Source organism: Lissotriton vulgaris, chromosome 2_1 (genome assembly GCF_964263255.1).
Source record: "Lissotriton vulgaris chromosome 2_1, aLisVul1.2, whole genome shotgun sequence".
Taxonomy (NCBI): Eukaryota; Metazoa; Chordata; class Amphibia; order Caudata; family Salamandridae; genus Lissotriton; species Lissotriton vulgaris.
Window position 1 is genome coordinate 1227006315 of NC_141687.1, and position 20300 is coordinate 1227026614.

Here is a 20300-nt window from a genome sequence, read left to right on the forward strand (position 1 = left end):
GCTACTAGCGCCAGAGGTTGCCTCGGGTTGAGGCTTGGCATATAGCACGTTGTTGGTTCACTCGATGATAAATGCCATAACGCGTGTGAGGGGCGGAAGAAAGACATACACCGCACTATTAACACCGCGTTTATGAGAGTGTTCCATCTTAACCAATGGTTAAGTAGTAACTAGTGTCCATTCTTCTTCTGATAAACCATATTATTACCACTGGGGTGATGAATGGACCGTCTACCCTACTCCCCAACCTTTGATTAACCGCTAGTGCTGAAAGGTCCCAGCTTTTGAGAAGCACTGTGAGCTATGTTGTGTGTCATTAAAAGAAACAAACCCCCGTCAGTAAACCAACCCCCATCCCACACTCCCTGAATGATACAGTTAATACGTCGATGACTAGTCACCCTGCTGTGTGGACGTAAGGCCATTAGCACTAGCCTCTAGTGTGCCCGCCCTTGGTCACTCATAGATGCCTGCATGTGGTGAATCCCTGTTCAAGGATAAAACATGTAATAATTTCACATAGGCCAGGGCATGTCAGTCCATTGAATACTGATGAGAAGAGATTCATATATGGGGCCCACAACTTTCAATATGTCTGTTTTATGTTCTGCAGCGAGCAATAACTACTCCATCCCCAACAGATGCTAGATCATAAGTCAGGCAGTAGGGTTGGAACTCTGCCAGAGCCCATAAGGAAAGGGTTGCCTGCTGTGCCACCCCTAGCACGAAAGGAATGTGTCAGCCTTTCAGAAATTTTATTTGAGGAGGCAATCTGAGTATTACAAAGGCTGGGAGGTGGGGGACCTGAGTTTTGATAAATGTTTCAATATCATCGAGGATCTTCTAATATCGGGCTAATTTAGGCAGTTTCATAGCAAGTGTAGCAATCATCCAGTAACCACAGAACCTTGGTGGTGGTGGCTATTTCTTTACTAGAAGCGTTGCGTGCTGGGTGGCGTGCATATCCATTTTTCGTTTGAGAACGTCTGCCCCAATTCTGACTCCCACTGTTTCTGACCTGCATTCTTCACTTGTGGGGGAGGCTGTGCTAAGAGGTTGTATATTTAGGTTATCAAGAGGCTGTCCCTATCTTTCAGGAAGATCCATTTTTGCGTTTTTGGTCTAATGGAGAAGTGAGAAACCCAATTTTTCATCTGAAGATTGTGTATGTTATCTGATTCTGAGTCCATACTCAGTTTTCAGTCTTTCTAAAGGGAAAATCCCTTCCGCATCAGAAAATACCCAATTCTCATGCAGCTTGCTGACAATGTAGGAGGCGATTTGTCAGCAGGCCTTGGGAAAAGTCTGGGTTATTGACGATTGGTGTTATAGGTGATAGATGGGAAGTCAACCCCCTGCGTATAGCTACTCTGTCCCAGACGGCCAACGTAACCCGGGTAATAAGGGAGGATTAAAGACCCCATGCCCTATGTTAGCGGGTAGCCAGCTAATCATCCATATATGTGTTCATTCTATAGCCTAGTTTATAAAGCACCAGTGCTTTTCAGATTCTGTGCAACCCCATTCCACCATGTTGTGTACCTGCGCCGTTTGCTAATATTGGGTAGGATTGGGCACTCCCTTTCCCTCTTCACCCACGGCTCAATACATGAGTTTATGAGTTTATGATGCATATGTGGCTCCTCCGCACCACATACAAATCAATTAATTTCTGTCTGTAGTGTCTTTAAACTGTTGAGGGCATATGTCAGTGGGAGAGCCTGAAATAAAAATATTACATTAGGCACAATGGTCATTTTGATGACCTCCCTCCGACCCAGCCATAAAAGTTGATTCTGTTTGCCACTACAGAGAACACACAATATCAGCAGGTATGGGTGCTCTTACTCCGAGAGCTCAGATCTCCTGTACGCCTTTCCGCCAATACCACTCCTGCCCAGAGATGTCAAGAAAACCAGGAACGACTGGGCCCAAGTCATCCTTGTGGCTCCAGACTGGGCTCAGAGTCTGGTATCCTAAGCTGGTGAACATGTCCATCTTCCCTACGATCAGGCAGCCCCTTAGGGAGAATCTCCTGTTGCAGCAGAAGGGGAGGGTTCTCCACCTGTCCACGCTCTGCCTTCATGCATGAATGAATGAATGTGAAACTTTTAAAGCGCAGACTTAGCCCTAGGGCATCAAGGCGCTACATTACAGATCAACATGCACGCAAAACCGATTTCCTACTCAAACCCGTCTCTCAGGAAACAGCCACGTCTTCAGAGTCTTTCGAAAGATTGAGTGTACTCGTTGCCCCAAAACAAAATCCGGGAGAGCGTTTCAAACGTTGGCCTCATCTCATTTTTTTGACCCTAGGACCACAAGGAGGTTCTTTTTTGCGGACCTCAGGTTCCTGGAGGGCACATACTGTTGGAAAATTGTCTTAATACCCGAGGGGCCCAGGCCATATTATGCATTGTGAGTGAGGCAGAGGGTCTTAAACATAATTCTGTGATCCACCGGAAACCAGTGCAGAGAACCAAGAGAAGACGAGACCGAATGATGTTTGGGTAGGTCCTTTACCAGCCTTGCAGCAGCATTTTGCACCAACTGCAGGCGGCACAGCTTGCCTTTGTTGATGCCTAAATAGAGGGCGTGGCAGTAGTCCAATCTGGACAATATTAATGCTACCACCACTCTTTTGCATGCTTCAAATGAAAGGAACTGAGAGATTTTCCTTATATTCCAAATAAGCCCAAAGCAGGTGGCCACTGTCCTAGAGACCTGCAAATTCATGGATAGGCAGTCATCCACCACCACTCCCAGATTTTTACCATGGGAGGCTGGAGTTGGACAGGCGTTCAGGGAGTCAGGTCACCACTCCCTAGACCAGATGTCAAACCTCTCCCCAAAAATCAGGACTTCAGTCTTCTCGCTATTCAGTTTTAGATAGTTTTGTACCATCCATGACGAGACTGCTAGCATGCAGTTCTTAAAATTCTGCCCAGAGTCTGTGGCGTTTTGCGTGATTGACACTATGATTTGGGTGTTGTCCGCATAGGACAGAAATTGCAGCCCAAATGACTTAACCACCCTTACAAGCAGGGCCACATAGATATTAAATAAAGTAGGGCTCAGAGAGGAGCCCTGAGGCACTCCGCAGACAAGAGGGGTAGACTCTGAATAGAAGCTTACCAGTTTGACTGTTTGAGACCGCTCATCCAGAAAGGAAGCCAGTAGGTCCAAGGACAAGCCCCCAACCCCTATCTCCCTGTGACGCTCCACCAATCTCTGGGGAGACAGGGTATTGAATGCTGCAGTGAGATAAAGTAAGATCAGGAGGATGGTATGACCCGCATCCACCTGGACTCGTATGTTATCCAAAAACGCAGTTAGGGCCGTCTCAGTGCTATGAGACCTTCTGAATCCGTGTTGAGAGCCATCCAGAATCTGATACTACCTCAGGTAAGCACTCAAGTGAAAGTTCAAGTGGGATTCTAAGATTTTCGCTGGGACAGGCAGAACGGAAATTCTTCAAATTTGACGGGTCTAATGAGGGCTTTTTTAAAAGTTACCTAACCACTGCCGCCTTCCAACTCAGAGGATAATGGCCCCGCGAGATGGCTAAATTCAAAACTGTGGTGAAATGCGGGATCAACGTCCCTTTAGCCTTTTTCAGAACCTTTAGGGGGCAGGGATCCTGGGGCGACCCTGACTTGACTCCATCAAGTAAATTCTCAGCTATTTCAGGAGTAAGCTTTGGAAAGGCAGAGAGACTTGCCGATGCCATATTGCTTGGGCTATCTCTAGAATAGGTTTCCGATAGTACAACGGATATCTGATTATCGTTTAAGATCTCCAACTGAGCATAAATATCAGATATCTTAGAGCAGAGAAAAAGGAGGAAAGACCTATCACAAAGCGCCTGAGATGGCTCGACCGAATCCGAGACCGTTGGCGCAACAAGAGAGTTAAAGATGTTAAAAAGCTCCTTAGATGATGTGAGGTCCTCTGAAATCTTTGAGTAGTAACTTCCTTTTTCCTCAATGATAGCTGCTCTGATGCCTTCAGGGATTGTTTGTGTTACTCTTTGCCCAGAGGAGCAAGATCCCTCCGCCAGAGTCTTTCCTTCCTTCTGCACTCTTGTCTCATCTTACGCAAACGGTCAGAGAACCAGGGTGCAGATGGCTTCTTCCTAGGCGAGAGTGCCCATGCCTGCCAATATCTTTTTAGAAAGGTTAGCAGCAGCCGAATCGGCACTTAGATGTTCCAGGTGCCGAAAATCAGCAAAAGCAATGGGGACCTCTTCATTAGTAATCAGATTAAGGTTTTGTTTATCGACCGCTTTCACATTAGTAACTTGAGAGTTGCCTGATATTGTAACCCTTAGTTGAAAAGGAATAGCATAATTATCAGACCACGCTAACGGGAGGGGCACACCCACCACGATCCGATGGTCATTAAAAAAAATTCCGTCTAGGGTGTGGCCCACCACATGTGTAGAAGATTCAACTAATTGTGAAAAGCCACAACCATTCATGTATTCCAGAAGTGTTTGAGTGTCATGATTCATTTCGTTTTCTAAATGAAAGTTAAAATCCCCAAGAAGAGTAAAATTAATTCTTTCTAAATAGTGTTTTAACCAGTTGCACAGGTCCTGGCTAAACGTTGCCCTTGGGCCAGGTTGCCTATAGCAAAGGAAAATGAAAAGCTTTCCGTAGGGGTCGAATTTATCGAAAAGAATAGTGCCTGGTATGAATCGGGGTTGAGATGAGCGGTTCTGACCTACAGATGAAGGTATCCCTGACCAAGATAAATAGACAAACCACCCCCCTCCCCCCCCCCCCCCCCCCCCCTTTGTCGGCCCTCCCTGTCCACTCTAGTGAGGCGATATCCAGATGGAATAGCTTCTACAAGCTCAGGACAGGAAAACTCATTTGCCCAGGTTTCGGTTAAAAATACCCAATCCGGAGAATGCTGAAGAACAAAATCTTTAAAAGCCTCATTGTTTTTAATCAGGGACCTAGAGTTGATAAGAAATCCCTGTAGAGTCTTCCTCCTTCCCGTGAGGATTGCTCTAGTTGTCATATTAGAATGGCTGTTCACTTCACCGCCGTTGTAGCAAAGGCCACACTGCATACAATCGGAGGGCCCTTTCTAATCAACGTTTCAGTATTTGAAATGTGATCCCAGAGCGGCGGATTCCTCCTACCCAGATCTAAAAGAGCCCCCCTTCAATACCTTACCTTGGGACGGGGGACTTGTGGCAGAGAGGCAGCATCCCTGGCCCCATGCGCGTTCTTGGCGAAAACTGGTGCGGATGGGCGCAGACAGGCTTGCCTTCGACGCGCCGGCAGCACGCCCGCTGTGCCCGTCCTCTGCACGTGGCCGCTGCGCAGGGAACAGGGCATGCTGCTTATATAGGGAGACAGGTTCAGCGCACTAGAGCGCTAACCCCCCTGTCTCCGCCCCTTCGCCAGCCGGCCGAGGAGCAATGGAGCCGCCTTCACCCTCCACGCAAACGAAATAGACCGCGGTGGACCGGGGTGCGTGGCAGAAGCAGGAGGCTCCTGGTAGTCAGGTAAGATGTGGCACGAAAAGAGAGCAATCATTTTAAAAAGCACACCAGAAAATTAACTCGTTTTAAAAACATAAGGAGCCCCGTGAGACTAAGTGTAAACAGGGTCAGAGTACCTCCATGCGTCTGTAGTGAGCGCGGTAGGAAGGCAGGCTGTTATGCAGGTTCAGCGCACTAGAGCACTAATCCCCGTATCTCCGCCCCTTCGCCAGCCGGCCGAGGAGCAATGGAGCCGCCTTCACCCTCCACGCAAACGGTATAGACCGCAGTGGACCGGGGTGCGCGGCAGAAACAGGAGGCTCCTAGTAGTCAGGTAAGATGTGGCACAAACAGAAAGCAATCAATTTAAAAAGCACACCAGAAAATTAACTTGTTTTAAAAACATAAGGAGCCCCTTGGGACTGAGTGTAAGCAGGGTCAGAGTACCTTGAGCAGCGACAGTTGACAGCTTTTTACCTTCTGCTGAAAGTCTGTAATGATATTTTGGCAGTTCGGCGTCCCTCCACAAAGACTATATATGCCGGCCAGTGGAGCAAGTTTTTGGCAAGGTGTACAGCTAAACAGGCTGACACCTTATCTGCACCCCATTTCCAGTTTCTTTTGTTTATCCTTACCCTGTCCCAGCAGGGCTCTGCATTGGGCACATTGAATGGTTATTTATCTGCTAATTCTACCTTTTTTCTGCTGCCAGATCAGCCCTCCATTTTCAAGTCCCCTATCGTACATAGGTTCCTTAAAGGTATGCAACACCTTTCTTCTAGCACCCTACAGTATGCCTCAATGGGACTTAAACTGGTTCTTATCTTCCTTATGCGCGCATCCCTTTGAGCCGCTTTATGCCTTCCCCTCTTCGGTTCCTCACCATCAAGATGGCTTTTCTGCTGGCAATTATATCTTCCCTGAGGGTCAGTAAAATGCAGGCACTGTAATATCAGCCTCCGTACATTTCTTTTTTCCCAGACAAACCAGTCCTTAGGACTTCAGCATCCCTCTTGCCAAAGGAAGTCACCCCATTCCACGTAGGTCAGTCCATCACTTTGCCTACCTTTTACACTTGCCTCATTACTCTAAGGAAGAGGAGACCCTCTACTGGCTTGACCCAATAAGAGTGTTGTCATTCTACCTTGACCCCTCAACACCATTCCGTGTGGACGATCAACTCTTCATGGGGTATGTCAGAACCAAGAAAGGGAAGGCCGTGCAGAAACACACCATTTCCCGATGGATTGTGCTCTGCATTATGATCTCCTGCACATTGGCTGAGAAGCAACCCACAGAGGGTTTGAGTGCTCATTTCACCAGAGCAAAGGCTGCGACCACTGCCTTAGCATGCAGAGTTCCAGTCCTGGACATCTACTAGGCAGAAACTTGAGCCTTGCTGCACATGTTCACCAGGCACTACTGTCTGGACAGTTAGGTCCCTTGGGATGGGCACTTTTTCCATTCGGTCTTACAGAACTTTCTGGTCTAAATCGTATTCACAGACCCTCCTCCGGGGAGGTATGGTTTGATATGTATTGTAAGGTAAGGATTCTGCAGCTAGAAGCCTTTATCAGATGAACCAGTCACTTATGTTCAGTAACAGCATATTGATAGAAACTCTATATAGCCACAGATTCCTTACCGACCCACTGTACCTCTCCACCTGGCAAACAGGTTTTTAGGTGCAGGGCTGTTCCTTTTTCAGGTCCCCAGTTCCACACACCAGTGGGTAGTGTTCTTTGTGGCTCCGTGCTCCTGGCATGGAAATACGTGAAAAGAAACTGTTCTCAGAGTACTGAGGTGGTGCCTATATAGGCACCACACATGTCACTATCGGCGTGGACGACACCGACAACGCCATGTGGAGCCAAACAACGCTACCTATTGGCACACAGAGTACTGCCCACAAAAGATTTATGCTTCCAGTCTGACGCCTGAGGATAATTCTAAGGTAAGGAATTTGCAGCTAGATAAAATCTCTACCAGATAAGGAGTTCCCGAAGTTAGGTAACTTGTTCTTCAAATCCAGTCATTGGTGCATTCAACTATCTTCCCTCTTGTCATCTGTGGGTGTGAAAAGAGATCTTGTTGAGCTGAGTCAGAGACTCAGTGTACACAGCTTCCCAAGGTCCTCAGCCTGTAATGGTGTTAACTTAGCCACATAGGCACCCTGCAGATATGCTTCTATAGGCCTCATTCATAGAGGAATGGCTCAAACAACTTACAGCGCTCAACTGCCAGCCTCAAGGTATCGGCTCAGCGAGATTGCTGGGAATAACACTTGACAGGAATCTAAACATGCAAAAACATATCAGTGCCGCCACAAAAGGAGCAAATATACAGATGAACATTATGAGGAAATTAAAACCCTTCCTTCCCGCTTATGAATGAATGAATGAATGAATATTAGTCTTATAAAGCGCAAACTTTGCCCAAAGGCGTCAAGGCTAATGACTTTAAATGGGCAGTAGAAGCTCTAGTAATCCCCAGACTAGATTATGGGAGTGCAACTCTCTGCGGACTTTCCAGATCTAAAACGGCCCCCCTAAGATTCAGCTGCCAGGCTCATCATTGGTACTAAAAGAAACTGCCACCTTTCCCCCATACTTAGAGCTTTCAAATTGCTATCATTCGAATTAGGAATTCAACTAAAAATCACTTGCATGACTCACAAAGCCCTTCACCACAACACCCTGAGATATCTGTCCCAGAAACTGTAGCTCTCATGTGGTGACAGATCCTTCAGAAGTTCCAGCACTGTTCTTCTGAAACCACAAAGATTTGCCAAAAAGAAAACATACAACCGGGCCTTCTCTGGAATCGCCCCAAGGATCTGTATTGCACTGCCCCCAGAAACCAGACTGAATCCCTCTACTACCTCTTTCAAGAAAGAAGTAAAGTTTCTACTCATGAGTAAACTTACATGATCAACAAGTCTGACCCACATAATGGATGTTGTCCTACTTTGTTTTAAATGCCTCTGTATTTTATCTTTGCGCATACACCTCTGTACCTATCTATAGCAGGACATAATAAGGGCATACATCATACTTTTGTTCTATGTTTCACCCTGTAAAGCGCTCTGATACCCGCAAGCGCCATGTTCCCGCTATATGAAAACTTCAAATTAAATCAAAATTCATGTCTTTGGATAAGTAACGTGTTTGGTAAAAGTCCTTAAATTGTGTCACTATTTATTCATCTGCAGTGATCTCTGTCCCCCCTATATTTAAAACGATGCATATTCTGTTATTGTTCTGTTTGGAGCACAAAGTGTGTGTTTGCATTTTACAGCATTTGTTTCCCAACCTCCCTCCATATAATTTATGTTGTAGATGGAGTAATGCATGTACTGCTCTAAGTCCAGGCACTTGAGTTGAATATGCTCCAGCTCAACTTACACCAAACCTTGGATGCCTCAGTATGGTTATGGATGGCCCCTAGTTCTTTCACAACTGGCTCCAACTCCTCCCTTTTCTCACGTTAGAGTCGTTTTTTCATTGCCAATATAACTGTCAGCTCTCCACTGATCATTGTCTTCATTGCATCCCAGAATATCTGTCGCACCTACCTGGTGTTTTTATCCATTAGAAAGTAAGAGATAGCTGTATTGACCACCGTCACATTTTCTGGCCATGTAATTATGCTATCCCTTAGCCCCCAGGGTCTTAACATCTGCCTTATCCCTCCTATCTGGAGAAAAGTAGACAACGGTGCATGTTCTGACAGGGACATGGGGACTATGCTTACATCCTAGACTTGTGCTTGTAAAGTTGGGGTAAATGTAAATGTAAATGTATGTGTCTTGTAAAGCGCACTGCTGCCCTGAGGCGTCGTGGCGCTGTAGACCGCTGGGGAACCCGTCCTGGCTATCCCTGTGAGATGGTCCCTACTGGGTATCTCCAAGGTGAAACCAGGCATCCCCGGCGAATGTGGGGGGCCGTTGTAGTGATCCCTGGTTAGAGTAGGCACCAAGGTGAGAATTATCGAGTCCGCTGACCCTGGTCCACGACCCTGCCGCGTCGGGAATTGAACCCTGGTCCCGGGCCGTTCTCTGCTTCCGGGTCTGCCGCCTCTAACCAGTGAGCCACACCACTCCCAAAAAATATCTATGCCTGTATATGTTTTATGAGCGGCTGAGAAATTGTTATAATCTCTATGGTCGGCACAATGTAATGTCTTTAAGTCAGTGAGCCACAGGGAACAAATGGGGACCCTGCCTACAAAATCTAGCTTTGGGCCTCAATCTCTGGAGTGTAGTCCTGTGCAGGCTTTGTCACCCCCAAAGCTCCGTGGCCTATGCTGTGGCTGTCATTTTCGATGCCGTGTGGCCCATGAGGATTTGTGTTCAGAATCAATAAGTAGCCCCACTGTCTTCTTCTCTAGGTTTGGGCTATCTGCAATGAGTCCCATGGGTATTCATGCACCAAACGCTATTTTAGGCCCTGTAATGTCTCATGTTGCTAATATCTTCGCCAAGCTCCCTCCCTTTCTTTAAAAGAGGGAGCTGGTACCAGGCCGACTTTGTTTTTTGTCATTCTGTTCTTTAAAGGTGAGATTTGTACCCAAGTGACCTGACATTCGGTGATAGTTGGGGTTCAAAGCTGTCAAGGTTTCCATCATGAAGCCAGGTTTGTACTTTTTATTGCTGATTGTTATTGGCAAATAACAGGAATTCTGCCTTGAATGGGTTGCTTTTCAGGTAGGCACTAGATATCCAGGTCTGGATGAGCGGTTGGATAGCTGGAGCAAAGTAGACTTTCAGGTAACGTGGTGTATCGTCTGCATATTGGATGAATCTTAATGCTGTTATGATGGTATTTACAATGGCTAAATTCTTCCACTTTATTTTAAATTCTATGTCCTAGTACAGAACAATCAGGCCAGAAATCCAATGTTGGCACTTCACTTCAGGTTTCATCTCTTCTGCCTTGATTACAAGTTAGGTTGAATTCCATGTAGAGAGTCCCATTCTGCGCGGAATATAATCTATTTCGAGTTAAAACCACAGAAAAAACTGTGATATTATGCATGCGATTCTCTATATCAAGTTGCGTAACACATTTACTGATGGAGCTAGTGGCAAATATTTATGGTTCTGTATGGGGTGGGAGTTGAAGTAGTGGAAGGAAAGAGCTGTCTACGTTTGGAGAGAGAGGAGAAAAAATAGTTCTGGCCTATAGGACTATAGAATGCTCAACCCGCTAGCCAGGAAAAAACACCAAGGTGGCGCTGGAGAAAAGAATTCAGTTCAGTGTTTCCTCCTTCACCCGGGAAATTCCGGTGGAAAAACTAGGCCAGTCGTGATGAGGTGGAGTGGAATTCAATATGAAGTTTCTCTCTGCCTGACTCGTAATCAGGGCCTTGAGGGGAGAATGTGCAGCTTCAGCACTTGCTGGTCTTTTATCAATTCAGATCTAAATTTGCGACTTTCTTTCGAAAACCTGTGCTACTTGTCTGAGAGTGTCATTTGCCTCTATGACATTACGGTAACTGAGGACCAGAGAAGCTCAAGTGCCTAAATTGGCCAGTTTGTGTTCCACTTTTGAGAAAAAAAATATATTTTCACCACTAGGCAAGTTGAGCATGCACCCTAAGTGCATTTACTGGTGAGGGTGCAATATACAGGTTACTTTTACGCAGATTATACACAACAAACCTACGTTTGCAGCCCTGCCTTGAATAAAGTTAAGAAAAGTGTCATAATTTTGGAGGAAGAAAAGAACTACCAGTTGAAGACCATCACCTTTTTTCTCCAGTCCTAAATCGGTCACCGAATTCCATGCTTTGGTGTTTACTTATGTGGTGTTCCCGAATATTATTATTTATTAATAATAAGATGGATGGGAGATACATATCTGAGCTACATCCGTCCCAAAGTTGAAATAGTTCCAAAGATTCTTCTACCTCAGCATCCCTTTAAACCAATCAGAGTCTGTGACATATATTTGAGAGATAGCACATCATTGTGGATTTGTTGGGTTCCTAAGTGGGTATGACCTTCCACACTCTGTCACTTAAAGTGCCTTTTATTTTCACCTGCTTATTGATTTCAGGGATTTTAAGGGCTCATTTAATCCATGCAGTTCTTGCGTTAAGCTTACAATAGCAGCTTTCCATGGGGTATGCTATAAATATGAACAACAGACACTTCATGGAAGTCTATTGCAAAAAACTGTTAATAGAATCATTCATTAGTTTTATCAGTTATATCCTGAACGGTATACCCAAGAATGCAGTGAAAAATGGCAATTCATTATTTGTATGGTAAACAAATTGTGGCAGTCTGAACATTTAGGGACAGAGGTGCCATAGTACTGGTCGTTAGAAACATTTCCAAATTGCGAACCTACTTTTTCCATCATTGAGCAACCAGTAATTTACTTGTGAACCAACCTATGTGCTATTAGGTTAGTTCATATAATAAGGCATCGAAGGGGGTTGCAGAATGACTTGCCTTTTTAATATTCATTAGGGCATGTTGTAATTTTCACTCCCTCCGATTGACTCCATTCACAGGGATGGTGGCCTACAAGAAACAGAAGAACACCATCCAAGTAAAAGATTTTTAAAAAATGATTTTTTAAAGCCATCCTAATTTCGGAAAGAAAAGGGGGTTGCTTTAAAACAAAAAGTTTTCCATTTTGAAAAACTTCAGTGAAAGTTGGATGTGGTCCTCTGGCCGACTGCCCCTGATGCTGGCACTTTGTGATTTATCAGTGGTTTGCAACGGTAATTACAGTCCTAAACCATGATATTCGCTATTTGGAAAGGATTTCCAAAACACACACCTTCCAAATAGCAAAGTGGTAACCATTTCTAAATCAAGTTAGAGATTCAGGAGAACTTTCCTGAAACTGTAAAATAATTTAGCATAGCGATTCAGAGGATTTGCGAGTAGTAAAATCTTTATACAGATGTCTTTAAATGTATTAATTATGTACAAGGGCACAGATCAAACAGAGGTTAAAATGGCAAGCTTTAACCTTTTTCACATGACAATGTTTCTCTGTGTTTCGTACGGATCACCTGAACAGTTTTAAGGCTGGAACTTTACAAAACGATAGCAGAAGGCTTTTTCCTGTACACGACCAAAGCACAGACAGAATAAATGTGCCTGACAGAAAAAAATATATATAATGTCCCCCATGTGCTGCGAAAAAATACGCAACTGCCATAGTAGTTTGTCAAATAAAAATAATGCTGACCGACATTTCAGGCCCTCACTGGTGGACTGGCTGGCACTTATTGTTTTTAGTGCAACTGTTCCCACCATGTTCATACCACTCATCCTTCCCTACCCTGCAGGTTGGAACTATTCGTCATCGAGCTCTACATCCCGACATAATGTTTGTTGTGATTGGTTCGACCACACTAGTGTGAGCTCTTTGTATGTTATTTATTTTTGCTGGGATTTGAGAATGGGCTGTGTGTTGGAGAGTTAAAGTTGTCTTGTATAAAACAAAACTGATTTATTTGATTTTTTAAAGAGACTCGACTCAGAGACATTAGTTCCTTGACTAATGTGTTATATGTGATGTGTGTGAGTTAAAGGAAAACGAAAACTGAGAAACCACATTGGAGGAAGCAAAATCATGGAAAACTAATTTTAAGGAAATACAAATAGAATTAAAGAAATTATTTTAAAGGAAATATCATTTTAAGGTAACATCCAAAATTACATTAAACTTGGGTGGGGTTTAGGTCTAGTATGGGGTTTTGGGTTCAGGAATGTGTAATGTTTAGGGTGATGAGGAGTTTTTAGCGATCAGGAATAATTGGAGTGTGTGCAATGAAAGGGTTTTTAGCTGTCGTAGATGAGTGGATTGTCGAGAAGTGAGGGGTTTTTAGGGTTCATGAATCAGTAGTGTTTAGGTGTTTGAGGTGCTTTTAAGATTTTGGGATGGGTGGGGAGTAAGAGTGTTGAAGGTTTTTAGGGTTCATGGATTGGCAGAGTTTAGGGCTGGGGAGATTTTTTAAGGTTCAATTATGGGTAGTGTTTGGAGTGGTGAAGAGTTTTTAGAGTACAGAAGGGGGTAGAGTTTAGTGTGGTGAGGGTTTTTAAGGATTTAGAGATTGGTAGAGTTTAGATGTAGAAAGTGGTTTTTAGGGTTCAGGGATGAGTATTTTAGAGTGATGAGGAGTTCTTACGGGTCATGGATTGCTGGTGTTTAAGGTCAGTGAGGGTTTTTCAGGGTTAAGGTATGGGTGGAGTTTAGGAGTGCTGAGGTGTTTTAAGGGGTATGAGATGGGTGGGGTTTTGCTGTAAGAAGGGATTTTTAGAGTTCAGGAATGGGTGGAGTTAGGGGTAGTTAGTGATTTTATGGTTTAGGAATGGTGGATTTTTCGGGTATAAAGGGCTTTTAGGCTTCAAGGATTAGTGTAGTTGAGGTGTGTTGATTGATTTTAGGGAATAGGTATTGATGGTGTTTAGGGGCTGTGAGGGTTCTGCAATGGATAATGTTAACGGGTGGTGATAGGACAGCAAATTAAAAACATCCGAAGTAATTGTTTGACAATGTATTTGATATAAATATGAAATAATGTCCCATGATTTAAATTACTGAAATAAATATCTCTGACTGTTTCTAACATTAAAACCTGGAACCATTGTATTTGCAATTAAAAAAATGAACACCAAAATATCAATTTTGACCAAAAAAAGACATTCTATGAATTGGTTTCTATGAAAAGGTAAATGCCATTCATTCTTATAATTTCCATTAAACCGTTTTAATGAAATGGTTTCTCAGTAATTGTATTCATTCAAATAGTTTTTCTTTGAAATCACATATAACTGTGACGACAGGGAGAGGTTCTCTCAATTTTTATGAGGCCAGTATCCCCCGCAATTGGAGATGAAAAATGTATCCAAATACAAAGCAAGTATCGGGCATATTATTATGTTTGTATTGTCATCATCACTGCATGTGTTGCATGGGCTGGCTAAACTAAAAATGTATTAACAGCTACATGGAAATCAGAAGGCATCCTACATTACGTAAGAAGGCCATGTAACCCTGTGGGCAGTAGTGAAGGCTGAAACATGTCAACTCGATATGATGAATTCTCCAGCCATATATATGTATGATTTTAACCTTGCCTGGTAAAAGTTATTTTTTTTTAAAACAATAAATTATTGATTTTGTTTTCCAAGGGAATTATAACCCCCAAAACACTTGCAATCTCAGATCCCACAAAAGATAAATTAACATGCAGTGTGCTCCCACTAGTGTGGTCGTGCCCATCTGACAAACACAATTTTGGGTTGGAGAGTCTGATGATGAAGAATGCCACACATTGTAGGTGGGGGCTATTTTTTCAAAATAATAAATATTATTCCTCAGAGTAAGACAACTTAAAAGCAACTTAAACGTGATCATAGCTTACTATTCTTCATGTGTGTGTGTTTGAGATCTATTTCTCAGGGAGGATATATTAGTAATTTTTAACTCCTCTCTCCCCTGTCTTCTGTGTATATGTACACTCTGAGCTGGCCACTCTTTCCTCTGATTTTCCGATGCTATAGTCACTGTTCTCTTTCAAGGATAGCTGAACTAGTTACTCTTCCCCGCTGATTGCGAAGCCTAATGATAACTCTTCCGTAATAAATGTGCGGCAGCTATTTTCTTTATACTAACACTGTTAGCACTGTTTACACTGCTCTCTTAAGTTCAAACATTCAGCTCCCTCATTTGCATGTTTTCACCCAGGGAACTTTGCCAAAGATGGTGATGGAGTACTGGACAGGCTGGTTTGACTACTGGGGAAGTGATCATCATGTGTTTGATGCTGACCGTGAGTATACCTCCATTATATCCTTGTCATGTCTTGTGTCACCTTGTTGGCTATGCATCTCAATGCCTGAAAGGAAATGTCTCTTTTGTGTAGTCACCCCCAAGTGTTTCTATTGATGCTGCCAGTGTTCAACTCTGAGAGTGGACTGAGGCCTTCTATCCAGACCACAGTGCAGGTGCCCTGACCTTAAAAGAGTATGTCGAATTTGCTAGACCTGATTGGAAATGCCTAACCTACCTGCAAGCCCCTAGTAAGTGGTACCATGCTACCTAGGACATGTAAGTTAAAGGGGTACCCTAGGGCTTGCAGCATTAATGGTGTACCCTGCAGGTCCCCCAAGGAAAACAAGTCCCCCAATCTGCCACTGCAGATTGGTAAAGCAGTCCTGCACTTCTAGCCCGACTTTGCCACTGAAAGCAATGGCAAAGTTACCACTCTGCCGGTACATGTGCGTATGTCACTCTTTTGGCAGACCTACTGAGTCCCAAAGGCAGGGACCAACATATGACGCAGGTAGGCCTTGTACTTTACATGCCCTGGCAGTAAAACGCGAAACAACAGTTTTACTGTGGAAAGATTGGTTGTCTAATTGGCAACTACAGGGTTACACGCTGGCCCTTTAGTTGTGCTAACTCCTGAACGGTGCAACCAAAGTGGGCACTCCAAGGTATCAAACAACTTGTTACATTAAGCCTTATTTGTATCTCAAAGTCAAAATTAATGTAACTATCTGCAGGTAGCTTGCCCTGCATGTTCAGCACCCTTGGAAAGCATTAGACATCTGCTGTTCGAATGTCCTGCGTATGCAGTTCCTCTGCAAATATGGCTACGTCCCATGTGTAGACTCTTGGGTACCAGGAGTGGTTTGGTAGCAGTTAGAATAATTTGCTCTAGCACAAATCTGGCTGTGTGTACAGCTCTGGCCAAATTCCTAGGCTGGGCCTGGACAATTAGAACTAAACTGACGACAGTGTAATTTACCCTCTGGGGGTGATAATTTTATGCATGTGACTTCTGTTTTTGTCTCTATACATTGTCATTCACTTTCATGAATTTGTAATTTATAATTTTATAATATTTTATAACATTTATTCAATTCCTGATGTTTTATATGTATAATATGCTTTTATGACAATCGTCGAATAAAGCTTGCTAAATGGAATGGTAACTATCTGCAGTGTGTAGCATTAGCAAAGCTGCCACTTTGTTTCTCTTAAAACTTCTGTGCCTTATCGGGCACACATGGACACTTCTGCCCTCCTGGAGAGACGTGCTGACGACTCTCAGGAAGGAGGAAAATGAGGGATCGCGTGTCAGGGGTGTCACCTCCCTCCTCCAGGGAACCACTTGGGTGTTAACTGAAAGGCAGGCTTCAGAGGTAAAAAAAACGCCTTTGAAGGGCAGATGTGTAGCACCAGGGGGAATGGCTGCCCAACTGTTGAAGTAGACAGGCTGGCATAGGAGCAGAGAGTGGAAACCAACTGCCAAACCAGTTCCCCAAGGGGCTTGTAGCCCTGAGGTAGCCGCACCCTGGGGGTGGGCTTGGGAGGTCTCCCCATTTTGGGAGTGGGCAGAATGGTGCATCCTGGTGTAGCCAGATGCCTCACGCCCCAGGAAGTGGTCACCAGATGGGAGGGAACCTGGTAGTCCATTGGCTACAAACCGCATCCTGCCCTGAGGACACTTTCCAAGCATAAAGGGTGCAACCCTGGCCCCTAGACCTCAGATCTTTACTGACTCGTAAGAAGGACCAAAGAAGAATTGCCCTGCTGCATGAGGGACCATCAATGAGAGACTGCACCAATGAGGACTGCACCTGCTGGCTAGGTGCCTGCTGTGTCGTGCTTGAGGAGAAGTTGCCTCCAAGAATCCAGTCAAACCAAGAGAACTCCAAGGGCCAGCTGACTGACCTCATGTTCACAGCAAAGGAACACAACAGCTGAAGAAGCCTGCTGAGGCAAGTTGGTACCCAAAATCTTTAAGTCGCTACCACTTCCACTGTGCAGCACAAAGGACCAAGATCTGACACACAGAGTTGCAACTACGTTTCCTCAGCCCTGGAGTGCTGTTGTAGAGTTGCTGGGACCCTCAGAAGGGAAGTTATTAACCTAGGAAGGATTGACCTGGGACTGCGACAACGGGTAGCTGATAGTCCAGCGGCAAATGGACTTCAGGCAGACCAGAGTGGACTTTGTGGGATATCGACCCTGCAACTAGGACCCACTCACCATCTTCGTGGACCAAAGAATCCTGCAGGAAGACCTCCATTGACTGCATTACATACACACAATCATTGTAGTATCTTCAGCATCCTTCATCCCTTGCATCAGGACCACTCCACTGGAATCCTACACAACACGGATAAAGAGTCTGGAACTGCTGATTGACCTGCTCCCCTGCAAAGGTAACTGTTCTTGTGGATCTTGCTGGTCCCCCTGACTAAATCCCTGCTAGAGTTGGTCGCCCCAAGTACCTCTACCCAACCGCATTGACACTTAAGTTTTTTATTGAAAATGTTTCTAAGTGTCCATTTAGTTGACTTTGTCAAGGCTTGTTTGTGGTTGATTTAAATTGCTTTGATTTATTATTGCTTGTAAAATCGATACCTATGTAACCATCTGCTGGTTCTTTTTTATTCTGGTGTCCAAATTCTTATAAAAATACAGTCTATTTTTATAAATTGGTTTCAGATTTTTTGAGTGTTGTGTGGATTTCTTCTTCAGTTGTTTTGGTGCTGTTTAAATGCTTAACACTTATTCCTCTGTGTAAGCCTTGCTGCTCAGTGCCACAGCTACCCAGGGTTGACCTGAGGGTTTTACAAACGAAACCTACTGGACCCAAAGGGGTTGGTGGTGTATTACACTGTAAGGTTGCACAACCACACCATATAATACACCTCGTTTCCTCACACACCACTTGAAATATCTTGTTGTATATCAAACTCTGTGCCAATCTCCTAGACCAATGCGTCCCAAACATTTTAAAACCAAGACCCAATTTACAGACTGACAAACGTTTGCACCCCACCTCGCTTTAGTGGAGATGAGGCAGGGGCAATTTTTTAATTTAATTATGTTTTCATGCTTTTTTTGCTATTAAATGTCAATATAATTTCACAAACATCTGATCTATTTCTCACAATGAGAAATGTGCCAAGGGTGTCCTTGTCTCCGATATCTGTTGATGATGGCATTGATGCCTACGTCAATACCAGTCATTTTCAGGCGCAAAGAGTTCGACAGTTGGGGTTTGTTTCGAAATTTGGTTTAAATTCCTACCATTGCCGAAAATCCAACTGCACCGATTTATGGAGAAATGAAAGGGAGCAGCACCTTCAAAGCTTCAGTAGAATGAGTTGGACACATTTATTAAAGAGACAGCCAGAACTTCATCAATTTATGGTGATTGAACTTCATGAGGTGTCTTGAAGGTTTGCAGGCTTTTTGCAGGCTGCAACCACAGCATTATCTTTTAAAGTCCCAGTCCTGATCATTTGTCAAAAAAGAAAACAAGGAAACCCTACTCACAACGGAACCAGGGTAATTAATTATTTTAAGTAGAACAATGGCTCCTGTGGAATAGATACTGGATAATGATTTAAAAAGGCCGTAAATTACGTATATAAGGACAGGATTTGAGGGAGATGTCAAAAAGAAAGAACTACCAATACACCATTCTAGTTGTTCAATAAGTTGTATTGAAAAAATTGAATTGCAGCAAATAGTTCTATGCATAAAGCAAAAATTATATACATTTGTGGAAAAGTGTCCCAAGTGAAAATATGAACCAAAGTATTAGAATAACATAAGTGAAAAAATGTGCAAGGTTTCAATAATTTGTTGTTAATAAAAGCGACCACGTTCTTTCATCAAATTACATAACATCTATATAATCATAGAATGCTGTATTCAAAGCTTTGCTTTTATTAGTTGTCGACAGCGTTTCGACCCTAGCATGGTTATAGGGTCTCTTCAGGACCTCCGATACGGGACATCTGGGAAAATAAGGATATGTGTTTAGGAACTACTATAAGGGTGGAGTATTATATTTAGAGTATGTCTGTTTGCTGTTAAATTGTACCTGATTTTAGAAACCGCTAGAAGGCCGGTGAAATTTGTGCAAACCGTGTATTGGTGAATTAAAAGTACTTACTAGGCAACCCAGCCGGGTTCTGTATAGGGAACAAAATAATTAGAGTCCTATTTAGGACAAGTGTGCACCACTGGGTAAAGGGACAGTGAGAAAAGGTATAATGTTAATGTGTATCCAACGATCAGTTCACTTACCCCTAGTAAGGATGTGCGTCTAGCGATTCTGCGTGGGAGCACGATGGCTGTCTTCACGTTGTCAGAAGCTGTCTTGAGGTGTGCATAAAAAATCGTATTACACATAAATACTGTAATAGAAAACATACACTGAAATAGTGTCATACACGAAAACCGTTATTTTCATAAATAAAAGCAGGTAATAGAAGGCATTTGGCCTAAAGGCTGCATAGGTGAATAAACACCACAGTACTTAAAAAACAGGCACCTTGCCTTTAAGGCTTCCAAGAGCTTGGACACCGTGCCTTTAAGACCTCCAGGAGCCCCTCTGCTCTCATCATGCACCACAGGTGACAGTTAGGTCAGGTCTTTTTTCCGGCTCCTTCTGTGAGGATCCTGGAGCTTGACAGTTTTTGATTATTTCTAGTCAGAAATGTTTTTTTTCTCTCTTTACTCGACATTTTTGATTGCTGATTGATATTTATTTATCTTTTCTGACATTTTTATCATTCTTTTTCTGTCAGAATGCCAGCATTATTCCACAAATGCCCATCTTTGCGGAAAAAAGATGGCTAAATCTGATCCACACTCTGTGTGCATTGTTTTTTTGCCTTCCTCTCATAAACCTGACACTTGTAATTACTGTCAGCCGTTTTCTAAACTGACTTTTAGAGACAGAGAGAGGATTAGATTTCATGCCATGCTGGAGAGAGGTAAAAGTCAGTGTAAGAGTGTCC

General features: G+C 43.7%; 1 protein-coding gene across 2 annotated transcripts in view; it reads left to right on the forward strand.

Annotated features, from left to right (window-relative positions):
* The window catches only part of GLB1L2 (galactosidase beta 1 like 2), a 1156973-nt gene that overhangs the window by 578340 nt on the left and 558333 nt on the right, over window positions 1-20300 (forward strand). For both annotated transcript variants that reach the window (XM_086956948.1, XM_086956947.1), the window contains exon 9: window positions 15214-15298. In XM_086956948.1, coding sequence (XP_086813074.1) covers window positions 15214-15298 — 85 coding nt within the window. The remainder of the gene's footprint in view (window positions 1-15213; window positions 15299-20300) is intronic.